Source organism: Oryx dammah, unplaced genomic scaffold (assembly GCF_014754425.2).
Source record: "Oryx dammah isolate SB20612 unplaced genomic scaffold, SCBI_Odam_1.1 HiC_scaffold_24, whole genome shotgun sequence".
Lineage (NCBI taxonomy): Eukaryota > Metazoa > Chordata > Mammalia > Artiodactyla > Bovidae > Oryx > Oryx dammah.
The window spans coordinates 43,864,749-43,877,565 of NW_024070208.1; the positions used below are offsets into that span (position 1 = coordinate 43,864,749).

A 12,817-nucleotide genomic window follows, 5' to 3' on the forward strand; every position below is an offset into this window, starting at 1 on the left:
TGACTTCATGCTCCAAGATGTCTGGCTCTAGGTGAGTGACCACACCATCATGGTTGTTCATAAGACATTTCCTTTTATAGTTCTGTGTATTCTTGCCACCTTTTCTTAATATTTTCTGTTTATATTAGCTCCATATCTTTTCTGTCCTTTATTCTGCTCATCTTTGCATGACATTTTCTCATAGTATCTCTAATTTTCTTAATAGGGAAGTAAAGATTCTCGTATTTCTTAAAGAGATATCTAGTTTTTCCCATTCTGTTCCTTTCCTCCTTTTGTTAGTATTACTTACTTAAGAAAGCTTTCTTATCTCTCCTTGCTGTTCTTTGGAACTCTGCATTCAGATGGGTATATCTTTCTTTTCTCCTTGCCTTTACTTCTTTTCATTTCTCAGCTTTTTGTAAGGCCTCCTCAGACAACCATTTTGCCTTTTTGCATTTCTTTTGCTTGAGGAAGGTTTTGATCACTGCCTTCTGTACAATGTTATGAACCTCTGTCCATAGTTCTTTACACAGTCTATTTGAGCTAATCCCTTGAATCTATTTGTCACTTTCACCACATAATCATAAGGGATTTGATTGAATGATCTATTGAAGACCTATAAGATCTTCTAGAATTATCACACACAAACACACACAAAAAAGATGTCCTTTTCATCATACGGGACTATAATGCAAAAGTAGGAAGTCAAGAGATACCTGGAGTAATAGGCACATTTGACCTTAGAATACAAAATGAAGCAGGGCAAAGGCTAACCGTGTATTGCCAAGAGAATGCACTGGTCATAGCCAACATCTTCTTTCAACAACACAAAAGATGACTCTATGAATTGATGTCATCAGATGGTCAATACTGAAGTCAGATTGTTTTTATTCTTTGCAGGTGAAGAAGGAGAAGCTCTATACAGTCAGTAAAAAACAAGACAAGGAACTAACTGTGGCTCAAATCATGAACTTCTTATTGCATAATTCATACTTAAATTTAAGAAAGTAGGGAAAACCACTAGGCCATTCAGGTATGAACTAAATCAATTCCCTTCAAGTTGGGGGGAGGTTAACTAAACCAGAGAAAGTAAGGATCTGATAAGTAACTCTTTGACTCCTCTCTGGTGCAGTTTTATTATTAGAGCTTTAACAATTATTTAAGCTATTGTCAATAAACAGAACATATATTATTCTTAGGCAATCTGAATGCTAGTAAAATATAACTTTTAAAATAAATACCTTTAACAGTTCAAAACTAAGAAGAAATAGATTCTTTTATGTATTGATAATTATTTTATCTGTTCATATAACAGAAAATTATTACTAGTGTTGTGAGCACGAATTATGTATTTTTAAATAGTTGTCTCAACATGAAAATAAATCTTACAGTTTGATACCAAAGTTGATATCCTTCCATCTGTATAAGACATCATATTTTATATTTTCATGTATGTATACCTTCAAAGCCAGCATTCCAGGCTGGGACAGCAGATTAATCTGTTACTCCCTGTGTCCATCTTTTCACTCCAAAGATAACACTGGCCTCACAAACCACTGAGAAAAATATCTAATCACAAACATAAAGTAGTATAGCTATGGCCTAGGTTAATAATTATTGCATCTACATATAAAGTAGGGCCCCCGTTTTTATGTAGGAGGATCTCCATCTATTGTATATATTTCTATAAAAATTTGAACTTAATTAGCTATCAAAGAAATAGCAAAGATTATACATGCACAATAATAGAAAAGCGATGGCAAAAAACCCAGTCTTTTCATGCTATACTCATTTGACTGGCTCCAACAATTATATCTTAAAGAGAATAAAAATTAATACTTATTAAAAAGTGAAAAAGTGTCTACCTAACATTTTAACCTTAAACAATTCAAGTAATTACATTTTTGTAAAAAAAAATATCTCATATATATATACAAATATGAATTAATATATGAATACATCATATAAGCCTTAGTATAACTATGCATCCTTAATTAAAATTAAAATAAGTCTCTCCTTTATCATCTGTCTTCAGTGCTCAGAAATTCTTGGATCATATCAAAACCAGAAGGTTGCAATGAGAAATCAGGAGAAATGAAAATTCAAAATTCGATTCTTGCTTTTCATGTTAATATTTATGGTAGTTTTAAAATAATTACTACATGTAAAGACAGCAAATCTTGTTATTTTATTTTTTAACAAAGATCTAAAGATGATACAATATTGTAATTAACTCCAATTAAAATAAATAAATTTATATTTTTTAAAATGTATATAAAGTTTAAAAAAAATTGAATCATAAGATGCCAGTTCCCAGCTCAACTGGGAAGATGAGCTTCCCAGCTGATGCAAGTGGTAAAGAAACCACCTGTTAGTGCAGGTTAGACATAAGAGACGTGGACTGGGTCAGGAAGATACCCTGGAAGAGGGCATGGCAACCCACTTCAGTATTCTTACCTGGAGAATCCCATGGACAGAAGAACTGGGTGGGCTACAGTCCATGGTGTCACACCGTTGGACACAACTGAAGTGACAGCATGCACACATGCATGATGACAGTAATGAATTCCTATGGACAGAAGAACCAGGCAAGCTACAGTCCATGGGGTCATGAAGAGTTGGGCCTGATTAAGCACATAGCACACTGTTATTTTATATGACTTTTTCAGTTATTACTGTAGTAGAGTTTGGTAGATTTTGAACAAAAGTTATATATTTATTATAAGCAATATATCAAAAATTGTGAGCATTGTTAATAGTGTTTGATAAAGTACAATATGGTTTTCAACTAATACATGAATAATGCTTACTTAATATTTTTGTCTCATCAAAAATTTTCTGTTAAAAGTATGTCTAAAATATACATATAAATCAAGAATCCCCAGCTTATGATGATGGAAATGGCTATTCACATGCAAATAGAGAAATAAAAAGTCAAAATTTATCTACATATATTTCCATCAGTCCATCTAAACAGCCATCCATCCATTTTTTAAAAAATCTATCTATCTTTCTGACTACCTATTTACAGTATATCTCATGAGATTTTTCCTTGGATAAATTTGAGGGTTTTTGTTTGTTTGTTTCTTTGTTTGTTTGTTTTTTACCTTATTGTCTAATGACTCAATAAATGTTTGTTGAGTGCTTAATCAGTGCCAGGAATTGAGCCAAGTGGAAGAATATAGGCATAAACAAGATAATCTTGACCAGCACATAGAATCTATTTTAGTGGGAAAATTGTTACAGAACAAATAATTTTTTATTATGTTGATACAATTGAAACAAAGGAAAACTCCTTTGCACTTCCAGGCCAGTTCTGCATCATGAAAATATTCCTCTGGCTACTCTAAGGGGAAAGATTGGAGGAAACAAAGTGGATACTACAAAGGTGAGTTTAGGAAGTTCCTTTGATCTTGGGACCCCTTTCCTATGTTTCATTACTGATATGCAGATTTAAAGGACAAAGATGGTCCTGATCTCTTATTAGCCAGCAGTGGTACTGATATCTTTGAGCATATTTTCTGATCCTTTGCCTGATTTCTCAATTTGTTTGTGATCTTAAAGTTATAATTATTCATTTCGTTATCTCTTTATTCTAAAACATTTTAATATCTATCTAGTACAGTGAAAAGTACACACAAAGCAATATTTATTGAATAAGTAAATAGATGGATGAATGTGCTCTTTCTAATGAATTGTACTTTCTGAATCTAAATTCTGCTAGAACTTAGTGCATTTTGGGACACTGATTTTGTTCACTAGGACATTCTCACTAGAATGAGGCTTGTCTGCAACATCAGATTTTACTCTTCCATTAACTATTCTAGATTTCCTGTTCTTACTCAGTCCCTGCTGTCTTTTCTGTTCTTCTTTGAGATGCCAAGGTTCCTTGCATTTAAGAAAGCCCAATTCTACAATTTTTGATAGAGGTTATATAACTGTACTTTACTGGTTTATAATGTATTTACATTTTTATAAGTAGAGAAGGAAATGGCAACTCACTCCAGTATTTTTACCTGAAAAATTCCATGGACAGAGAAACCTGGTGAGCTACAGTCCATGGGGTCACAAAGAATTGGATACAAGTGAGCATGCACACATACACACTTCTATAAGAAATCACTGTAAAATAATTTTGGTCTGTGTACCTATTTATTTATCTATAAAACAGCATTTACACTACCTGCTATTCCTAATGATTTGTTTGCCTATGGTTATAGACTAAGAAACATTCCTTACATTATATGTGCAAAGTAATTCTACCAGAGCAACATTATGTATCCTGATTTATTGGTGATTTACATGTGAAATCATCAATATAGAATATATCTCATAAAAAGTGCAAAAATGTTATCAACCTGACACACGGTATGAGCTTGGATAAGAATAATAATGGTTCTGTGTGCTTCTGCATTACTTAAGCTATTCATTCTTACTGTACTCCTATAACTTAAAATAACTATGCTTATTTAAATATAATTTTGCATGATAAATGTATTCCTAGACTGTATTATTTATGCCTCGTTCACAAACATCATTTTAATACATTAGAGAGTAAACTTGGGAAAGAATATGTTTATGAAATATCATTTAATTAGTGGCATTTATATATAAGATATTTGCTGTGAAATTCAGAGGCTTGTCATATTCTTCTTCTTTGTCATTTTTTCCCAAGAATTTTACAGAGGAAAATGTGAATAACCTGCCATTCTGTTGGCAGTATTTTAAAATAAATGATTATATGTTTGTGTGTATAAAAGTATATGTCTATTAATTTGTATTCTGGTCACCATCCTCACTGTAGTACCTATAGTTCCTAATTTCACTGGATAAGATAATGGTGGAATGAAACTATGGCAAGCTTAATGCCATTCTTTACCAACCTAGATAGCATATTCAGAAGCAGAGACATTACTTTGCCGACAAAGGTCCGTCTAGTCAAGGCTATGGTTTTTCCTGTGGTCATGTATAGATGTGAGAGTTGGACTGTGAAGAAGGCTGAGCGCCAAAGAATTGATGCTTTTGAACTGTGGTGTTGCAGAAGACTCTTGAGAGTCCCTTGGACTGCAAGGAGATCCAACCAGTCCATTCTGAAGGAGATCAACCCTGGGATTTCTTTGGAAGGAATGATGATGAAGCTGAAACTCCAGTACTTTGGCCACCATGCGAAGAGTTGACTCATTGGAAAAGACTCTGATGCTGGGAGGGATTGGGGGCAGGAGGAGAAAGGGACGACCAAGGATGAGATGGCTGGATGGCATCACGGACTCGATGGACATGAGTCTAAGTGAACTCCGGGAGATGGTGATAAACAGAAAGGCCTGGCGTGCTGCGATTCATGGGGTCGCAAAGAGTCAGACACGACTGAGCGACTGAACTGAACTGATTATATATATATATATATATATATATATCTACAGTCCATTTCATAGAATAACAATATTGTTAGACATATTTCTGTATTTTATCCAAGAAGTACCTAGAGTCTGAACAGAGCCTGTTTTCTAAAAACTATCTCTTTCCAATGACTTTATTCTCAGTAAAAATGCTCATGTATTTTTAGAAAAAAATCGTAAAGGAGAGAGAGGCCCCTTCTCCAGCTGTCTATTCTACTAACAGACATAAAGGATTTGATCTCCTAATATTAAGATAAAAATTGTTATGTTCATCAGTATGATATGCTAGACATCTCTTGTACCTCTCCCAGGTACGTCAGATAGTCTTCCCACAATCTGAAAATTTCGGTGGCCATGAGATTGAGTGGTCAACAAAGCATAAATAAAGGAGAATTATATTTTTAATATTTGAAGGTTGAATCTTTATGAATGGATGAACAATGTAGTACTACTCTCTGGCTTTTCCCTCTGACATTGAAACCAATAGGTGCTCTTATTTTATCTTATATCTCATTTTGAGTACCAGAGTAATAAAATCATGGCTCTCATAGATATGTGGCATGAACAAGAAAAAGAGTTTACAGTGTGAAGTCACTGAGAATTTTGAAGTTATTCATTACAGTAGAATTACTTATCCTATTCCAGCTGATAAAAAAATAATTTCAATATTCTCTAATCTCACTTCTTCATATATCATCATGTTTCCTTATGTAATCAGTTCAGTTGCTCAGTTGTATCTGACTCTCTGAGACCCCATGGACTGCAAAACAGGGTTCCCTTTCCATCACCAACTCCTGGAGTTAACTCAAACTCATGCCCAATGAGTCGGTGATGCCATCCAACCATCTCATCCTCTGTCGTCCCCTTCTCCTCCAGCCTTCAATCTTTCCCAGCATCAGGGTCTTTTCAAATGAGTCAGATCTTCGCATCAGGTGGCCAAAGTATTGGAGTTTCAGCTTCAGCATTAGCCCTTCCAATGAGTATTAAGGACTGATTTCCTTTAGAATGGACTGGTTGGATCTCCATGCAGTCTAAGGGACTCTCAAGAGTCTTCTCCAACACCACAGTTCAAAGCATCAATTCTCTGGTGCTCAGTTTTCTTCATAGTTCAACTCTCACATCTATACATGACTATTGGAGAAAACCAAAGCTCTGACCAGATGGACTTTTGTTGGCAAGTCTGCTTTTTAATAAGCTGTCTAGGTTTGTCATAACTTTTCTTCCAAACAGCAAGAGTCTTTTAATTTCATGTTTGCAGTCACCATCTGCACTGATTTTGGAGCCCAAAAAGATAAAGTCTGTCAATGTTTCCATTGTTTCCCCATCTATTAGCCATGAAGTGATGGGACCATATGCCATGATCTTAGTTTTCTGAATGTTGAGCTTTAAGCCAACTTTTTCACTCTCCCCTTTCACTTTCATCAAGAAACTCTTTAATACTTCACTTTCTGCCATAAGGGTGGTCTCATCTGCATATCTGAGATTATTGATATTTCTCCCAGTAATCTTAATTCCAGCTTGTGCTTCATCCAGCCTAGCATTTCTCATGATGTATTCTGCATACAAGTTAAATAAACAGGATGACAATATATAGCCTTGACGTACCCCTTTTCCAATTTGGAACCAGTCTTTCATTCCATGTCCAGTTGAAAATATAAATATCATTAAAAGTCTCTCAAATTCTTACTGCACATGACATAATAGTGCTAAGTGATGTGCAGCTATGAAAGAGAAATTTGTTATAACCATGCCAGAAGTGTGTCCACTGTTGGACTAAGACTGAAGCCAAGGTGACTTTTCACTCCAACCTCTGTGCACCTGGCATTTTTAGGGACAGTTAAAAGAGAATCTATATTTCTGTTATACTTCAAGATTATAGAGAATACAATTTTAATAAATGTCTTACATTGCAAAAGGTATGGCATTAGACAAAGCTCATAATTCATCTTTGCAAATTTGAAGTGAGTAGTAGAACTAATAAGACAGGATGAATAAAACAAATAAATGAAATGTTCAATTTTTAAAAGAAAATTAACAAGCATTCATACATTTAAAAAGTACTTACAGCTTTATTTTATTTTTTAAAATATAAATTTATTTACTTTAATTGAAGGTTAATTACTTTACAATATTGTATTGGTTTTAAATGAACTTTTAAAATATATTCATGAGAAGTTTAAAGATTACTTTAGGATTATGTGAAGAAAATTGTAAGGTTTCAAAAAATATTAGTTGAAAAGGTAAGAAAGAAAGAAGGAGGGAAGGAGTGAGGATGATGAAAGAAAAAAATAAAACATAGTATAGTGTGTGTGTGTGTGTGTGTGTGTGTGTGATACACAAGCAAGAGAAAGTGAGAGAAGGAGAAAGAAAGAGACTAATGAAACAGCTTTAGGAGTTGAATTAACTTTCTTAGCTTAGGCAGACTGAGCATATTTTGTTGATATGGTCACTTGCATTAGGTATCAATTTAATTCACATTCTGTCTTTCATTTTAACCGTGTATTGGGTTCTCACCTTTCTACATAGTCTAGTAGCCGAGAACAGTGATTTGAAGCAGGAGCATCATGACCTCCTACTGCATAAAGGAAACCATCGCACGTGGCCACTCCTACACCCCCTCTCCGCTTACACATTGGAGCACACATATTCCACTTATTTGTGTGAGGATCATAATATTCCATTGAACTCAAACAGGAGCTTCCGTCACGACCGCCAACTGAATACAACCTAAAAACACAATTGAGAAAACATGATTTAGTATTTCTGTCTATATGACAAATGGAGGAAAGGAAATTCCTTGAAAAATAAAATTTCAATCACAACCTGAGCCTCCAATGTGTTAAAAAATGTTACTTCGCATGGAAATTTTTGTTAAAGGTCCTCTATAACTAATTTTCTATACCTGGACTTCCGATGAAATTAAAACTACTATAGTTTTCTAACCTCTACTATTTCTACAATATTAGATTAAAACTCTTTTTACATATGTAATTAAATAATCTTAATATATTATTTTAATAAATATCAAGGAATGTCTATTTTAAAACTAATAAGATATTTATCTTCAATTTTTCTTGAAAATGAGGATAATCAGAAAAACTCAGTTATTTCACTTGTTCAGCAATTGATTTTTCCAGTATGTAGATCATTCTTACTTCTTGTGATCTGTATTCATAGTTTAGAACACTAAATAAATGAAATAATTTATACACATATTGTCATACTATCTTAATTAGCGTCTATACTAATAGCTAATGTTTTATCTGGACAGACAAAATGTTACAGGAAAAAAGAGTACAACAATATTAGCCTGAGTAAATATTGCTGAAACTTACTTGATGCACTTATTTTGCTATTTAATTACTGAGAGTTATGATCGGAACCCAGGAAAATAAATACAGCATAAATTTTAGAAATACATTGTCTATTCCTAATAAAAATAATTTTTGCTTATTTGATCCTAGTCATGAAGATTGCATCACATTAAGATACAGAGTTGTATTTATTTATTTACCCATTTATTCAGCACATAATTTTGAAGGCCTAGTATATGTCATATACCATGCAAAATTTTGTGGATGTATCCATGAACAAAACAAGAAGAAAATTCCCTGCACTCAATTCTACTAGAGGGTATACAGCCAAAATACACACTGTTGACATAGAGCAGGAAAGCAGGATCAGGAGTGAAATTGGTGGGAATGGGAATTAGAACTGTAAATATCAATTGCAATTGAAACGTGGTCACAATTTTAAACACCAGAAAAGGTCTCATTGGGAAGAAGTTTGTCCAAGAATTTCATGGGAATAATAGTGGTTGGAGGAGAGTGCAGGAACTTCTAAGAGGGGAAAATTTGAAGCCAGCTAAACAGAGGAGGCTGGCAGTCCATGTTGTCATAAAAAGTAGAACATGACTGAGTGACTAACACTTTCACGTTCAAACAGATGAGTACAAAGTTTCAAGGGCAGCAGAGGCCAGAGCAGCAGGAGCAGAGATTATGAGCAGGGTGGCAGATGAGCTGATGGGTTCAGGTACAGGGACATCACATAGGTGTTTAGATTTTGTCTATTCTCTAAAACAAATGTAGTCATTGACAGTAAGTGAAAGAGGAAGCCATAAGACGATTTTTAGTGGAAATGGGTTGTGGCTTGATTATGTTTAAATAAGATTAGATGTCATGAAATGTTTGCTTTACTAGTTAACATTATGAATAATATTGGTAAATAGACTCAATTCTATACTTTGCAGGTTCTAATAAAGTAAAAGCATAAAAAGACATTACTTAGTCTATAAAATACTTTTAGATCATAAATTTAAAAATTCATCCTCTAGTATCCTTCCTAAGTCTAAAATGTGATCTTTAAACTGATTTTAAATCCTGGAGAATTTTAAAAAGATGTTTATGCTGCTCTAAATGCCAGCCATGATGAAATATTTTTGATTGTCCAAGTGTTCTCTTTATGGATGTAATGTCTCTTTGCTTGATTACTCAAAAGTTGCCTGGCAGCTCCCAGTCTTACAATATGTTGAAATTAACCAATAGGGACAATTTAAAGGACAAGTATTGGACAGTTTAGCTAGCAAAAGCACCCAGAAGGAAAATGAGTATTCACTCGAAAGTTTTTATCATCTTAAATGCTTTAGAAAATCTGAATTGTATTTCTGTTTCATTTAAATTGAAGATCTAACTCAAAAGAAGTATGCTGTAATACTGAGGTATTATTATTAAAACTTAATTAAATATTTCTTTTGCAGAGATTTTATTTATTGGTAAGTGTCTCCATGAAGGGCACCTAGTATAGTTCTTGGTACATGGTTTATATGTAAGAAAGGTTTCCCACTTTTTCTTTTCCATTGTTTTAGTGGAATATTGACTTCAAGCTACTCTATTTCTTTATACACATTAAAGTAACAAATTATACTATTGATTTATCTGAATCTAGTGTTGCTCAAGCAATTAATAAAATCACTCTATACAATAATTTGTCATAGTTTTGACATTATTAAAGAATGTGAACATATACAAATATGTAGCTAAATGTGTATGAAAATGTTGCTGCTTAGTCATTAATTTGTGTCCAACTCTTGTGACCACATGGTCTCTTGCTTGCTAGGTTCCTTTGACCTTGGGATTTCCCATGCAAGAATACTGGAGTGGGTTGTCATTTCCTTCTCCAGGGGATCTTCCTGGCCAAGGGATTGAGCCTGCCTCTCCTGCATTGGAAGGCAGGTTCTTTACCACTGAGCCACCAGGGAAGCTCATATGAAAATAATGATAATTAAACATATTGATCACATTATAGAAATCAAATATAGAGCCTATTAGCATAACCTTGTATTTGGAAATAAAATGTAACTTAAAGTTCACAAGTTATAGCATCATTGACTTTTTAGTGTAATCATGTATGTTATAAACCACTATTCATTCAATCTCTCTGTCCTTTATATGAACCCTCTCCTAATAAAACTCAATAACACACAGTCTGTACAAAGAAATTTATGTAACATTTCAATAAAAATTACATAATATTTGACAACTTCTCTTGTGAAATAAATATTTGATATACAGTAGCTGTTATTTTCGGAGAAGGCAATGGCACCCCACTCCAGTACTCTTGCCTGGAAAATCCCATGGATGGAGGAGCCTGGTAGGCTGCAGTCCATGGGGTCGCTAAGGGTCGGACACGACTGAAGGACTTGACTTTCACTTTTCACTTTCATGCATTGGAGAAGGAAATGGCTACCCACTCCAGTGTTCTTGTCTGGAGAATCCCAGGGACGGAGGAGCCTGGTGGGCTGCCATCTATGGGGTCGCACAGAGTCGGACACGACTGAAGCAACTTAGCAGTAGCAGCATCAGCTGTTATTTTATAATTTACTAAAGTCTAACCTAGCTCATCAGTATTTTACTTCACCTGGTAAAAGTCCATTTTAATGTTCTTTATAGTATTATGTAGTCCACAGATTAACAATGAAATTACTTTAGTTTTGATAATGCAATAAAAATTATTAATACTAGGGCAAAACTGCTGGAAAATAATAAATATACTATATTTTTTCCTTAAAAAATCTTTGAAAAAGAAATGAGAAAATTGTAAAGATAATGGTGTCATTGTGGGCTGCTTTATTGGTGTCTTTATTGAAACCAACAGATGTATTTCAATACTTGAAAAGATTTTGCAGTTAGAATAAAGTGTAATGCACACATAAAAATTCATTGGCAATTATCCAAGGTTATCTTCTCAGATCTCCTCTGACAATCTATTTAATCATAGTTTAGAATGGTTCCTTATTTTATTTCACTACAATGACAAATTAGATGTTGAGAATATGAAGAGCAGAGAAGAATCTGATACTCGAAGTAAAGGCACTGACAACATAAAAAGTGACAGCTGACAGTTTCATGGCAAGAAAGGAAACATGACATTTTTAACTTAGAGTTGAACGATGAGTAGAAATTTGTAAGATAAAGAAATAGGGAAAAGTGTTACATACAGGGAAAGCATTATATGTAAAGACAAGGGACATGAAAGGTCATAGCACATGATAAATAAAGAGTGGCAGGTATGTCATATTGGTGGAATGGATTGTAGTAAACAAGGGGAAAGGAGAGATGGCTGCTAGGATGAAAAGGACTGACTGAAAATGAAGAGCATTTTATGCTGTGCAATGGAGTTGGAATTTCATTCAGAGACAATAAGGACTAAAAAAAATAGCATTCTCAGCAGACATTAGTGTCATAAATCAGTTTGCTGTGAATATTGATCTGTATGTCCCTCCTTGCATGAGAAAATTGGCAGGAGGTCAAAAATAGCCTTAAGTAAACTCTTCTAGAATTTTGCTGAGAATGAATGAATCTTTCATACCATTTTCCTGGAATTATGTGTTTATTCAGCTTAACAGAAAACTTTTACATAAATTTTAGTAAGCAGGTCTTCCTATTTTGAGATCTAGTTGCCAGGTGCCCATCTCAGTGCCATATATTTTAAATTCTAGTACAGCCATATGTCATTTTATGTATAATTTATGCATTTATTGTTTTTGATTATGCTCCACCTTATTGCATTTTTCAGAATTGCATTTTTTTAATAAAACAAAGTTGTCAATTCTGCATTGTCAAATAATACTTTTTAAAATTAAGGTGTGTAGATTGTTTGTAAAGACATAATGCCATTTCAAACTTAATAAACTGTGGTTTAGTGTAAATTTGCTGACAAAGGCCTATGTAGTCAAAGCTATGGTTTTTCCAATGGTCAGGTTCTTTTTTTTTTTTTTTAATTTATTTATTTATTTATTTTTAATTTTTACTTTACAGTTCTGTCTTGGTTTTGGCATAGATTGACATGAATCCACCACAGGTGTACATGCGTTCCCAAACATGAACCCCCCTCCCACCCCCCTCCCCACAACATCTCTCTGGGTCATCCCCGCGGGTCAGCCC

General features: G+C 34.0%; 1 protein-coding gene across 2 annotated transcripts in view; it reads right to left on the reverse strand.

Moving 5' to 3' along the window:
- Positions 1-12,817, reverse strand: part of KLHL1 (kelch like family member 1) — a 500,583-nt gene that overhangs the window by 19,773 nt on the left and 467,993 nt on the right. For both annotated transcript variants that reach the window (XM_040266859.1, XM_040266858.1), the window contains one exon: positions 7,890-8,102. In XM_040266859.1, coding sequence (XP_040122793.1) covers positions 7,890-8,102 — 213 coding nt within the window. The remainder of the gene's footprint in view (positions 1-7,889; positions 8,103-12,817) is intronic.